The sequence below is a fragment of the Polypterus senegalus genome, chromosome 5 (assembly GCF_016835505.1).
Source record: "Polypterus senegalus isolate Bchr_013 chromosome 5, ASM1683550v1, whole genome shotgun sequence".
Lineage (NCBI taxonomy): Eukaryota > Metazoa > Chordata > Cladistia > Polypteriformes > Polypteridae > Polypterus > Polypterus senegalus.
Genome location: NC_053158.1, coordinates 66800374 through 66815523, shown reverse-complemented (window position 1 = coordinate 66815523; position 15150 = coordinate 66800374). Strand labels below are relative to the sequence as shown.

At 35.9% G+C, this 15150-nt stretch overlaps 1 protein-coding gene across 5 annotated transcripts in view; it reads right to left on the bottom strand.

The window, feature by feature from the left end:
• Positions 1 to 15150, bottom strand: part of LOC120530334 (laminin subunit alpha-3-like) — a 385202-nt gene that overhangs the window by 144576 nt on the left and 225476 nt on the right. For 4 of the 5 annotated variants that reach the window (XM_039754747.1, XM_039754746.1, XM_039754745.1 and 1 more), the window contains exon 23: positions 10956 to 11097. In XM_039754747.1, the coding sequence (XP_039610681.1) occupies positions 10956 to 11097 (142 nt within the window). Of the gene's footprint in view, positions 1 to 10667; positions 10801 to 10955; positions 11098 to 15150 lie in introns of all 5 variants that reach the window. The other variant, XM_039754744.1, reaches the window with a different exon arrangement.

The following is a 15150-nucleotide window of genomic DNA, read 5'->3' as shown; positions in this document are numbered from 1 at the left end:
AGTTCACAAGTTCACCAGCTGCATTTGTTTAGGAATTCACAGTCCTACTCATGGCTCTTGAAATAAGAGTTTCAGTGTGCCAAATTTGCAATATGCTAAAATAAACTTTGGTTATGGATTTGTGCACAATGAATCCTCATTAACTAATATTGCATTATTTTAAACAAAATCTCTTAACAACAAAGCATTGGTGCTATCAGAATTCATTACAGATTCCAACCTTGATATGCTATGCTTAACAGAAACTCTGCAAAAACCAAACAAATTTACATCTCTTACGAAGGTGATACCATCCAGATATGTTTACTTCACAGAAGCTCCTAGCTCAAGACAAGGTGGAAGGGTCACAGTAATTATTAGATCTAAGTTAAACATCAAAAGAATCCCAATTGACAGCCCATTGTCTTTTGAATGCCAGGCTCTTAAACTAATAGCGATATGTTGTCCTATCTTACTTGTTGTACCCTATCATCTCCCAAAATACAATGGGTCTTTCTTATCTGATCTATTAACTCCCTTAAGTTCCCTTTCTCAGACAGTCATTCTTCTTGACAATTTCGACATCCATATTCATGTTCCTACATGTAAACTGAGAAATGAATTCCTATCCTTGCCAGACTGTTTTGACTTGATGCATCATGTTGATTTTCCTACCCACTCTTGTGGTTGTATATTAGAAATGATCTGTGTATCTGGCTTATTTCACTGTCTCATCCTCTTAGCTGTAAACATCAAATTTCTTTCAGAAACCTTAGAAATATCTGTTCTAATATCCTTGCTGGACCATTTTCTGATGTTTTTTCTGTCTTCCCCTATTCCATCCTCAGTAGATAGTCTTGTTGAGTACTATAACTCAGCCCTTCATTCAGCACTAGATAAAATTGTTCCTTTAAAAAATAAGGAGGTTTCCTTTAATTGTTCAGAACCATGGTACAACTTAGAATTATGGTCTATGAAAGAGAATTAGAGAATTCAGAGAATGTCATGTAAGACTAGCCTCACTGTGCACTTCTAGACCTTCTCTGACCATAAAAGGGCTTACAGAGATGCAGTAATTGTAGCCAAGAACATGCATTATAGCAGAATAATAGAAAGTGACCATGATAACCCTAGGGTTTTGTTCTCTGTAGTTAAACTACTTCATCCTGTATCTGGTCCAATTACCTCCTCTACTGCAGTCTATGAAAAATTCCTCCACGTTTTCCATAAAAAAAATACAAATCTAAATAATTCAACCAACGTAAATCCATTATATCTTTCCTTGTCTTCACATTCCATCCAGCTCCTTTTTTAAAATTCCACCAGTTACATCTGCATTTATTAATGACCTGTTTTATAAGATAAGGCCGACTACTTGTGTACTGGACACCTTCCCCATTACACTTTTTGAATCCTGCCATCATGCTATAATCCTGACTGGTACAACAATAATAAATATATGCCTTGACACTGGCTTTATGCCAACCACTTTTAAAATTGCTTCTGTAATCCCAATATTAATAAAGTCTCATCTTAATGCTGAGAATCCTAACAATTTTTTGGCTTATTTCTCATGTACTGTTTCTGTCAAAATTTCTTGAGCATGTTGTAACCTCCCAACTCACCATTTATTTAACTTCTAATAATTTGTTGAAACCCTTTCAGTCTGGTCTCAGAATGCAGCACACCTGTGAAGCTGCTCTGCCTCGGGTAACTAATGATATGCTTATGGCAGCAGAATCTGGACAAACCAGCATATTAATTCTGTTAGACCTCAGTACAACCTTTGACTTTGTCAGACATGAAATTATACTGTTCAGAATGGAGAACATTCAGGGCATCTCTGGCACTGCCGTTCAGAGGTTAAAGTCCTACAGTATATGACTGATATACAGTAACTGAGTTTGTCAGTTATGGCAACAGCAAATCCAGCTCACAGAGCCAGTCACACAAGGAGTTCCTCAGGTCTCGAGCGTCTGCTCTTCTGTACCTATATGCTTCCCCTTGGCCATATTATTCATGACTTTGGACTTTGGTTATCATTTTTATGCAGATGATACTCAACTTCAATTTTAAAAGAGAAACTTCATCAGAGCTTTCTCAGCTCACAACTTGTCTCAGTAAATTAAAACCTGGATGGAGCATAACTCTTTAAAATTAAATTACAACAAAACTGAACTCATGCAAATTGGCACTAAAGCAGAACTTAAGGAAATTAGATCCTTTTCAATCAAACTTAATCTCATCAGACCTTCTTCTAAGAAGGTCTTGTATCATTTGTGATTCCTACCTTTCTTATACAACCCACATAAACCACACTAAGAAACTTTCCTATTTTCACCTACATAACATATCCCTTGTTGGCTCATTCCTCTTTTTTTCTAGTAAGATTCAGGACTCTTAGTTACTTTTCTTTGTTATCCAAATATCTCTAGGGTCTCAAATTCAGCTTCTGGGTCTTATAATTTCCACTGCAACTGATTTTTTAAATAGAAGCCAATTTTTGTGCAAAATTTACCATGTGTTCTTGATTAACTCATTTTAAATAACAGTCTCAATCCACTGTACTAATTCCCTTCATAATTTTAAACACTTCAATCATGTTACCTCTTAATCTTTTATTGCTTGAGCTGAAGCTTCCCAAGCCTTTGCAATTTTCTTTTCAAATATTTTATCAAGGTAAATATAAAGAACCAAAAGTTTCAAATAGGATGAAGTTATTTGGTCATCAATTGTATTGCTTTGCATCTTATTATTTTTTGGGGCCTGGCTATGGAAAAATGAAATAAATAAAGGTTCTGAATCTAAAAAAGAAGTCAACTGAAACTAACGTAAAAGACGTCTGTTCCATTAGTAGCAGTAATTGGTTAGAAATCATCAGTCGTTTTGGCCCTCCAGGATGTGAGGATCTATAGTATGCAAATGCACATGAGCATTCTACTAGCAATTTAAAAAAAATAAAGAAATTAAGTAAAACTTTAAGGATAAATAAAAAAAATACGATGTTCACTTCCTTTTTCGTTATTTTATTTAGACTTCATGTTATTTTTCTGAGACTATAAGTGAAAACCACATTTTTAAAAAAATACATTATAGTTATAAAATGATATAGAAAGATGGTCCCAGAGCAGAGAACATTAATTAAACAACACACCAGTGGATTTATGTACATTGTCACAATTCAAAAAAGAATAAGTAATAGATTCAAGGAGACTATGAGGTATCCATAGAAGCAATTAGTTGCATCAAGATGATCTTGAATCACACCATTTACCTTTTTGGTTTATGGGTGTATAAAAATTCCAATTCCATTTTGCGTTTATTTATTAATGTAAATATTATATTCTAGTGCTATCTCTTTCTTTTCCATGGCTGCTTCTTTGTATGCATCCTGTAATGTAATCATACATTAAAATGTGGGATGTAAATTGGAGTTGTTCTTCCATGGAAAAAGACAAAGAAAGAAAGACAGAAATAATTAATTTCCAGACTGAAAAGCCAGCAGTTCAGATGGGTTACAGCATAAACAAAGCCGGACAGCTTTTTTAAACTCAGACTTCCCTTCAAACATAATTGGCAAAAAGGGACCAGGAGATAGAAAAGATTAAACTTAAAGTCAAAAGAAGGAGATTCTAGACACTCATGTAGTGAAAATGCTTGCTATAATTCTTGAACTGAAAATCACTAAGAAGAGTCAAAAGCACTGAAAATAACTGACACAAATCTCAGATGTCAATAAGCACCTAAATAAATGCTCAATAAAGCATCATGCGGATGATATCACTTTACAGTGTGTCCAGAGACATTGTGCTACTCATTTTCAATGAACTAAAAATGCAGTCCTAGAGAGTGAATAAAGGAAAACAAACTGTTTTCCACTGTTGTTCTATATAGTGTTATCTTCTGTTCACACTTTCAATATCCATTTGTCTAATTTCATTCTTACTTATGTCATAGAACAAAGTATGAGATTAACAAAGCAAGTATGGACAAAATGAGACCATGCTGAGCATTAGCTGAAAGGTGCAGTACATGTCAGCTCTTTGGGGGTAAAAAGATGTTGCCATCATTGCACAGACAGAAAAACTTTATTTTAATTTACCTGGGTTTATTATCTGGGGATATCATCTTAATGCACTAAAATTGCTGAAGATTATATGTATGTGTATGTGTATGTATGTATGTGTATATATGTGTGTATGTATATGTATATATATATATATGTATATATTAAGTGCAAAATTCTTTTTTCTTTTTTTTCTTTTTCCTCTTTTAAAGACTATATTGGTAACAGATATCTCTATCTTTTAACCTTAAAGCGCCACTGCATGGGGGCTTGATGTGCTTTGGACGTGCTCTGTCTCTGGGTATGTCAGAGGACTGGGACTGCATGAAGTGGGTTTTAGCCTCACCTGGGGAGGCAAAAAGGGAGGGTGGGGGGTTAAGGGGAAGAGAAAGAGAGCAGGCTTGATCTATATCTAATCTATCATCTCAATCTTTATAATTATAACTATCAACGTAATAATAAGCTGCATGGCAACAACTCTTGGGGGAATAGGAAATTAAAACCTAAACTATCTCACTTCCAGTTAAGACTATAAAATGACATCAAAAACTCAGAATCAGTGTCTCCATGATGGGACAGTTAACTTCGTAAGCTGGAATGTTAAAGGCCTGAATCACGAATTAAAGAGAAAGAAAGTACTTTCTCACCTAACAGGTCTAAATGCTAAAATAGTATTTTTACAGGAAACCCACTTACTAAGTAAGGATCAGTTCCGGCTGCAAAAGACTGGACTGGCCAAATGTTCCATTCTAGTTTTACAAAGAAAACTAGAGGGGTGGGAATTCTCATACATAGAACAGTACCATTTGTAGCATCAGATGTAGTATTGGATCCTGAAGGGAGATATGTGATGGTCATGGGAGACTTATCTAACTGTAAAATGATTTTGATAAATGTTTATGCACCTAATGTTGATGATAAGGAATTTATACAAAATTTATTTGCATCCATTCCCAATCTGAACACTCATAAACTTATAATGGCTGGGGACTTTAATTGTGTTCTAAATCCACTTTTAGATAAGACTTCCTCCACAGGGGAACGCAACTAACACCGCAAAGATAATTACAAAGTTTATAACTGATCACAACTTATCAGATCCCTGGAGGTTTTAAACCCAAATTCAAGAACATATTCTTTCTACTCACCAGTACATCATTGCTACTCAAGGATTGATTACTTCTTTATAGATAATAACTTCTTGCCTAAGATTAAATCTTGTAAATACGATGCTATTGTTATTTCAGACCATGCTCCGATGATCTTGGAGCTGAAATTACTAAGCCCCATACACTCACCCGCAGATGGCGCTCAATCCGCTTCTATTAGCTGACGAGAATTGTACTGAATTTATATCCAAACAAATTGAATTCTTTCTAGAGACAAATACATCCCCTGAGATCTCTGCAGGAATACTCTGGGAAACTCTTAAGGCCTTCTTAAGAGGACAGATTATCTCATATCTTTCCCACAGAAATAAATCCGCAAGAAAGTAGCAGAGATAAAAAGCGAAATTACTAAAATAGATGAAGAACATGCCAGACTACCAAGCGAGACTCTACATAAGAGGAGGCAGGCTCTACATTCAGAATTAAACCTCTTGACAACTAAAGAAACCGAACAACTAATTTACAAATCCAGACATCATTATTATGAACATGGAGAGAAAGCTAATAAGCTTTTAGCGCAACAAATTCACAAGCAAGATGTGCAACGCAATCTCGTAATTACTAACACGAATGGAGATAAAATCATCGAACACAAAAATATAATGTACACTTTTAGAGACTACTATAAATCCCTATATACTACTGAGTTTAAAGAAGACAATATACAATCTAATGCATTTCTGGATAAATTACAGATACCACAAATTGACGCTTTTAGTGTGGAGGAACTCGATAAACCTCTGTCATTATCAGAATTACTGGATGCTATAAAGTCACTCCAAGGTGGAAAAGCAGCAGGCCCTGACGGCTACCCTGCAGAGCTGTACAAGAAATTCTCCGCTCAGCTAGCTCCCTCCTATTAGCAACATTTACAGAAGCCAGAGATAACCAATCTCTTCCACAAACCTTTCGCCAAGCACTAATCACTGTCTTTCCAAAACAAAATAAGGACTTATTACAATGTGCATCATACAGACCAATTTCACTTCTGAATAACGACGTTAAAATACTCTCTAAAATCATAGCTAGAAGGATGGAGAAAGTGCTCCCTCGTAATATCACAAGACCAAACTGGATTTATTAGGGGCCGACACTTATCTTCAAATCTTCGACGCCTGTTTAATGTAATATACTCACCAACTAAATCAAACACCCCAGAAATATTATTATCATTGGATGCAGAAAAAGCATTCGACATGATTGAATGGAAATACCTTTTACTATTTTGGAGAAGTTTGGGTTTGGCCCAACATTTGTGCATGGATTAAATTACTGTATACTAACCCAGAAGCTTCAGTTTGCATCAATAACATTTGCTCAGACTACTTTAAACTAGAAGCGTGGCACAAGACAAGGATGCCCTTTGTCACCACTGCTGTTTGCAATTGCCATTGAACCACTGGCAATACATTGTCGAAATACTGATCAGATAAAGGGGATTAGCAGAGAAGGACTGGAACAGAAAATCTCATTATATGCAGATGACATGGTACTGTATATATCGGACCCAGAAAATTCTGTGCCTGCAGTCTTAGCAGCACTCACAGAATTTCAAAAGCTCTCTGGTCTCAGAATTAATCTGAATAAAAGTGTACTCTTTCCGTGAATTCGCAAGCATATAATATTAGATTAGACACCCTTCCTTTTATCATTGCAGAACAGTTTAAATACCTCGGGTAAACATCACAAGTAAACATAAAGCTCTTTATCAACAAAATTTCGTCGTCTGCATGGAAAAAATTAAACAAGACTTGCATAGATGGTCAACCCTTCATCTCACACTAGCTGGAAGAATTAACACTGTTAAGATGAATATTCTTCCTAAGCTCCTTTTTATTTCAAAACATACCAATATACATTAATAAATCGTTCTTTAAGCAATTAGATTCAACAATAACCTCATTTATTTGGAATTCTAAACATCCACGCATCAAAAGAGCGACCCTACAAAGACAAAAGGCAGAAGGTGGCATGGCTCTACCTAACTTCCAGTTTTATTACTGGGCAAATATACAGTCGATAAGAACCTGGACACAAATAGAAGAACATACACAGGCATGGACCGCAATAGAAGTAAAATCCTGCAGTACTTCTTTGTATTCCTTGCTCTGTGCTCCAATAAACACACGTTATCGGCAATACACTAATAACCCAATTGTGCTCCACTCACTTAGAATCTGGAACCAATGTAGAAAGCATTTTAAGACGGAGAAGCTTCTTTCTGTGGCACCCTGCAAAAGAACCACCTCTTTCAACCCTCACAAACATATGCAGTTTTAATATCTGGAAAAATTTGGAATTAACTTGCTTAGAGATCTTTATATAGACAACGTCTTTGCATCCTATGAACAATTACATTCCAAATTTAACATTCCAGCTACAAATTTCTTTCACTATCTTCAAATCAGGAACTTTGTTAAACAGAACCTTCCAGATTTTCCTCATCTTGCACCCTCATCCACGCTGGAAAAATTATTGCTCAATTTCAAGGAGTTAGACTCCATCTCTACAATATATAAAATCCTTTTACAATCCCTTCCTTTCAAAGATCCAAGAGGACACTGGGAAAATGACCTCTCAATTAATATATCAGAAAAGGAGTGGAAAGTAGCAATGCAGAGAATTCACTCAAGCTCCATATGCAAAGCATACAATTATACAACTCAAAATTATATATCGAGCACATCTGTCTCGACTAAAACTCTCCAAAATGTTTCCAGGGCATGATCCAACCTGCGAACGTTGCAACCAAGCCCCAGCCTCACTAGGTCACATGTTCTGGGCCTGCACCAAATTAACATTATTCTGGACAAAAATTTTTAATTACCTCTCAGACAGTCTTGGACTCACAATCCCTCCTAACCCATTAACAGCTGTGTTTGGGGTTCTTCCAGAGGGTCTTAAAGTGGAGAAAGACAAACAAATTGTGATTGCATTCACTACACTGTTGGCACGCAGACTTATTCTGATAAACTGGAAGAACCCAAACTCTCCTCTTTTAAGTCAGTGGGAAACTGATGTGTTATATTATTTAAAATTGGAAAAAATCAAATACTCAGTTAGAGGATCTGTGCAGACTTTCTTCAAAACATGGCAGGATCTAATCAGTAATATTTTGAAATGAGTTTATAAAGCACAGAGAATTTGTTGATTTAGGTATTTTTAAAGCCTTAAATTTTACACCATTTGGCTTGCTCTCTCTCTCAAGGGTGGGGATCGATCTGTTCTTAGCATAATTCTTTTTTTTGTAAAACTTGATTGCTATGTATTGATTGTAATAAAATTAATAAATAAAAAAAAAAAAAAAAAAAGAAGTATAATTTACTGAAGTATCAAAACATTTTAGTTATGATACTATGATGAGGTTGTTGTCTGCTAAGTAAGAACTTGTTCTTCCATATTCCTGCAACCAATGTAATGAAAAGTTTAAAGCTTGTTCTTCTGGTGATATAATTGTAGTTGAGTATGTATAGGATGTCATGGGCCAGCTCTGAACACTTCATGAAGCCTTATTTGACACTTCTGCTGCTAGGAAAGAAGTAAAACTGATGAACATCCTACACACCATCAACCTGAGACACTAAACATGAATAACCAGTCAGTTTGAAATATCAATTCCTTCATGAAAATCCGTTCACAAAACACTGTATTGAAAATGAAAATTAATTTTTGATTTTTGATCTGCTGGCATCGCTTGCAATGGTGGACTGAGCATTGTAATATGTAATATTTATGTAATATGTAATGATAACAGCATCGATAACTTCTAATATATTGCACATAGCTGGTGTATGAGTAATGCTGTCATATGAAGGGAAGCTGAAATTCATATTTTTAGCATTAGTGATTTTTTTCTTCAAGAATGATAAATGATTTCATTTGCATTATAAGTGATCATGTGTAATAGTCAGAAATACATTGTTAATGTGATTTGCTTTGTAAAATTCTTTGGACAACCTTAAATACCTGTATATATTACTACAAATGACTGACTTTAGTAGGGCTCTATTCAATAAGGGCGCGCACAAAAAGGCGAGCTTCAAATTGGCGACCTCAATTGAGCGCGGCGAATAAAGGCTTTCGTAGATAATTTAGTTCAAATGGCTCTGGAATATGTGAAGAGCAACAAAGGTGCAGATCTACTCGTAGTCGAAGGCTACACATTGCACATAATCTACAGCTTCAAGTGTAACACAACAATGAGTAAGAGCAGAAAACAACGAAATATAGAGAGCTTTAGAAATAGTTTGTTAGAAGTTCATGCATTAATTAATAGGATGTTTTAATATTCGTGCTTTCGCCTTTTATACATTCAATCATTGCCTTTATCTAATAAATTTTCTGTAATAGTTTTGTTGCGTTTGCCTTTATTCGCTGCGCCCAATTGAGGTCGGCCTTTTGAAGCTCGCCTTTATTTACGCGCCCTTATTGACGGATACCCTTTAGGTGAAATGCTGTATGGTATGTCTAACTGCATCTGAATTTAAAAAAATATATATTAGTGCTGGAGGTGCCTTAGATTATACATGTTATACTGTAGATACATACTGTATCTCACATTATGTAGAAGTTGTTGCTATACAGTACCATTCTTTTTTACTTTTTTCACTTACAGCATTATTTGTGAAGTATTTTTGAAGCTTATTACATCTTAAATAGTTAAATGTATCTATAATATGTATTATCCTCTCTTGAAATTCCATATTTTTGTGTTTACAACAGCAAGCATTGTTACCTGACATATTCACAAAGATTGTTTTATTTCTAGACTGAAATAAGCTTCCCCTCAGTAAAATAGAATTACCAGATCCAAAAAAATCAATGAATAAATAAATGTATAATGCAGTTTTATTGTGAAATTATAAAACTTATAAGTTGATCACTGGGAAAAATACATTACTTTTGGTCAATGTAATGCTATAAAGCTTTAAAAGTCCAAATGGTGAGTATTTTATTAAAGCCACTGTTTATATAGCTTTATTTCACAATCTTATTTCATGATATTCAGAAATACTATTAGACTGATTATAAGACAAGAAAACTTGCAATTATTCCATAATACATTAATGCAGTCAGTTTAACGTTTTTCACAATTAAAATGCCTTATTTTAATAGGAAAAGACAGGTTATTATGAATAAAAGTAGTTTCTCATTTTTTATGAAGATGTTATTTTTGTTAGCTTACATTTTGGAAACAAAACTCTCCGTAATAAATAAAAATGGAAAATATAATGTTGTGAAAATCAGTGCGACATTCATGCCAACACAAACAATTACATAACAACATGCACAGCAAAATACAAATGATAAAATGCTAAACTGGAAGTAATTTCTTATGGAACATAGCCTATAGAAAGGCATGACAAAGCTGCAAGAAGACAATACTCACTCTTCTTATCTGTGTTTACTGATGCTCCAGTTATTAGTATGTGTATGCAGAGGACCAAGCTTACCTTTGTGGAACCGGATAACTGAAGCCTGTATATGACCATGCACAGTTTCGTCTTTGGTGTTAACAAATCTCAGGATGAGGCGGAACAAATTGAGATTTGTTTCATCCACATGCAGTGTTATTCTCACTTCATTCTGAAAAGGTGAAGGTGGTATAAAGTTGTCAGCAGAGAACATACTCTTGCAGTTTGCTTCAGGAAAAGAGCAGCTTGAAGATGCCATGCAAAAACACTGCCAAACAACAAAGCCAAGAGGAAAGAGTTGGCACCAAGAGTTTGGGACTGACTTACAGTTACAGCAAGAGGGAGACTGTACTCCTTCCGCAACTGAGATCCTCCCAGTAGCACCCTTTTTGGCAGATGGGGTAGCATAACGGATTATAATAAGGAAGAGACTAGGGGAAGTCATAGAAACTGGAAGAACCACCTCTGGCTGGGAAGAAATTGTATTAGGCAGAAGAAAGGAACAGAAAGGACACCATTTATTACAAGCACACAGATGAAAACTTGCACCAAGCTTATAGGAAACAAATCAATAAAACTGGTAAAGCCAAAATGTGAAGAACACTTGTGATGAAAGAGCTGTCACACAAAAATATGAGTTTCTGTTTTTCATTATTAATATTGCATAATCAATTAAACACAAGATTAGAGAACTAGCTAAAGTTATTTGATATGCTTTGAGGAGAAATCACATTTCCTTACTACTGTTTGTAAACAGCAGCCGCAAGATCTGTTAATCAAAGAAGTGTTTTAAATAATATTCAAAAAATAGGAACTAATTATCACACAATAAAGCCTTAAACATTATGTCATTCAGTGTGCAGTAATTAAGTTTTGAGGTGGAAGAAATAACAGCTCTATTTAAACTCTGAAGATAATTCTGCTAAGTATCAGGTCAGAAATATTCTCATGGGTGGAAAAACAATCTCCATACTAGAGCATTAAGGGTGTTTAATTGGCTATTTACAGTTTTTATCTCTGCATCTGTAAATGCATATATCAATTTCTCATTGTCACTGGCATTCAACTGTCTCAAGAATAAATTAAGTTCTGCATTTAGATTTTTCTGTTGTGGTTTAGTAGTGCCTGTTGTGATTATACAGTCCAATTTTGGTGCAATGGTGGCCATTATTATAGTACAATTCTCTCTACAGGGTGGTCCCAATCTAATTATGCAACTTTTAATGCAATGCACCTTGGAAACATTGCCCGTTATCGAGAAAAGGCGAACACATCGCACCCGCTGTTTGACTGACAACCGTCTCCACGCCATTTTGGAATGCAGGGCAGGTGCTGCCATCTATTGGCAACAAAAATATTTTTTTTATGAATTCTCTATGTAATAAACGTAATAAGTTATAGCGTAATGAAAATTGCATAATTAGATCTGGACCACCCTATATGATTCTTCATAATATACTCTCCATGGTGAATGCATTATGCAGACCCATTTAGTATCAAGTAGGACCCCCTTTTTCCTTTCAGGAGACAGAATTATTTGAGGGATGGGTTTACATTCTTTAGGGATTTTGGCCTAGGCCTTCTTGATACAATAACACAGGTCCTGCTCATATTCTTGCGGGGAACCTCACATTCAGTTCGATCACAAACATGCTCAGTTGGAATGGTGATGACGAGGACCATTGCAGTAAACTTAAGTTACTTCACACAACTAGCTGTGAGCAATGCTTTTTTGCATGGTGAGCTAAAGTGTTGGACTTATCCATATGAAAAAATGTAAAAGGGGATTGGGCAGAATGGTGGCTCTGAGGCTAAGAATCTGTGCTGGTATCCCGAAGGTTGCCAGTTCGAATCCCCATCACTGCCAAAAGAGATGCTACTCTGCTGGGTCCTTGAGGAAGGCCCTTAACCTTCAATTGCTCCAGGGGCTCTGTACAATGGCTGACCCTGCACTCTGACCCCAAGGGGTATGCAAAAAACCAAGTAATTTCAATAATTATAATAAAATATATAATATATATATATATAATATATAATTTCATATAGAATATATATAATTTCAGTAATTATAATAAAATATAATAATAATAAAAAAAAGAGTCAGTGATGCTCACGTTATTAAGAGGAATAATGTGTGCCAAGAATACATTCCCCACATCATTAAGTTAAAATAAAGCTGAATGGAACAAATTTGGGATTAATCAAGGTAAGCCCAAATAAATACATTTTTTAAAGATATGTAAATTGTACAAGGGAGAGAAGTTCCTATCCTGAAATAATGGCTGCCTTTGCATCATCCAGGTGGAAGCTAGACATTATTGGTGGTTTGAGTGGATCCCCTCTGTCTATGTAAAGTGCTTCGAGTAGCAAGAAAAGCGCTATATAAATGTAATTCATTATTTTTTTTTTTTACACATTTTTAGATGTGCCACATGTGTTTTAGTGAAGCCAAAAGGCAGCTGGGGGTCGAAGAGGCTTGGGAGGAAAGCCCCAATATGAGCACCATGGCCGTTGGGGACCCAAGCCTAGGTCCAGAGAGGGAGCCTTTCCATAACCATGGGACAGCAGGGACCGGGCCTGGGGGAGACCAGCTACACCTGCTGTTATTAGGGTGACACCTCTGCTGCAAGGCCCGTATGGAATAAGCAGAGGAGCCACCAATTAAAAGATGAATGTACCGGGCTTTTAGAAAGGACACTTTTCTGACAGTTGGTTTTAACCTAATTGTAATAGATTTATTCTGATTTTAACCTTCACCTCACCTTTTTTTTAATTGGAGTATTTATTTACTGAACTTTCTTGAAGCACTGCACTTTTTGGACATTTGTTTAGTCTTTTTTTTATTAAAGCACTGAGCACTTTTAAACTTCCCATTGCTTTGTATGTTGCCCTCTTTTGCTAAGCTTATCCCTCGGAAATATTATCGGTGGTGGCGGGTTCAAGAGGCTCCCGGTGGCACCTGGTATCATGTAGCTGACCTGCACAGACACAAAGCCCTAAGAGAGCCCTGAAAATCCACATGAGCAGTTGTACTGGCAGTTGAAATGACAGAGCAGAAAGAAAGGCACCAGTAATAGAGGTTGCATGAGATTGTGCTGATTTTAAAGTATGATTGCAAACCTTCTCAGTCACAGGAGGTAGCGTATGACCCTCTAGGAGGACAGATAACAGCCTTGAAGATGTTTTCCTCAATCTTCTAGGCTGAATTCTACATCACTGTCACTTTTCCTCAACAAAGTCTAACCCGACATTTGATGTGATTCTGGACTTTACATGGAATCAACCACTGCACAGGTTTAAAGCCACATAAGGGCAGAGCTTGCAGTTGGCAGGAGAATTTGGCATAAAAGTTGGTGACACTGAGAAAGACAAAACGAGAGACTCTTGAAAAATTTATTGTGGGAGGGCTGTGGTTGTCCCAGGAGAGGTGGGTAGGTGATCAGTCCACCCAATCTGGTAGCCGAAGAGTCAAGATTTACATATGGGGAAAAATAATTTGTTCTGTCGTCAGAGGTATAGGTTCATGTAGTGTTCTGTTCTTATTTCTCACTTTTTTCATTCCATTTTAACACTTTTCTCTCCTCACAAATATTCTGGCTGTAGTGAGATGTCTTAAGTTTTGTCTTCTGTTATGCTATGCATGTACATAAATAAATGTGAAAAATAAGATAATTTTCTTGGAAAACCTGAAGTATTTCATCCTTGGAGAAACAAACAACTTAAACAGCTGTGCTGAAGAAGGTCTTCTGTTCCTTTGGTGGCTTGCACCATTTGTTTTTGTAACAATAAAACATGCTAATCCATTGAACAACATTAAAATATATTGCTTCATTTCCATGCCATTTGACCCCTTTTGAATTCCACTATTACTGAGATTAGGACCACCGACACAATCTGTAGCTAAACCCCCTCCTGGGATGGACCCTCGACCCTTGTTGTTGCAGTTTTAACAGATCAGACACACAAGTGACCTAATCAATGAAAGTAAAACCCCCCATTTTAATCTGCAGGAGTGTGTTTAGCAATGCATTGTAACAGACTTGAGCATCACAGTCAGATAATGGAATAGAAAGTTTTAATTTTAAATATAGTTAATAAATGTGCTATATTGATTTTGAAGTGTTATTAAAAGAGATAACAGAGGACCTGACATTTATTTCAGTTTATAAATTAATATCGTGACAGGTTGTTAGAATATTCTGAGTAAACAAAAAACTGGCTAACCTAATTTTCTTTGTCATTGTCAAACAAAGGACAGAGGTTACCAGAGTAAATGTAAATAATGAACTGCACTCTATGGGTAATAATAATATGATAAATGCTCAGCTTATTGGATTGAATTGCAATATGAGAAGGCAGTAGATTAGACACTCAGCTTCCAGGGTTTGTCCTACATATTTTTTAACTTTATTTCACTACTCCGACTCTTTAGGCCACTTCTATTTCAAAACCAGTGATGGCACAGTAGAATCCTACGGACTGAAAGATCAATCATTTGCACTTTTTGGTAGAGACAGAAAGT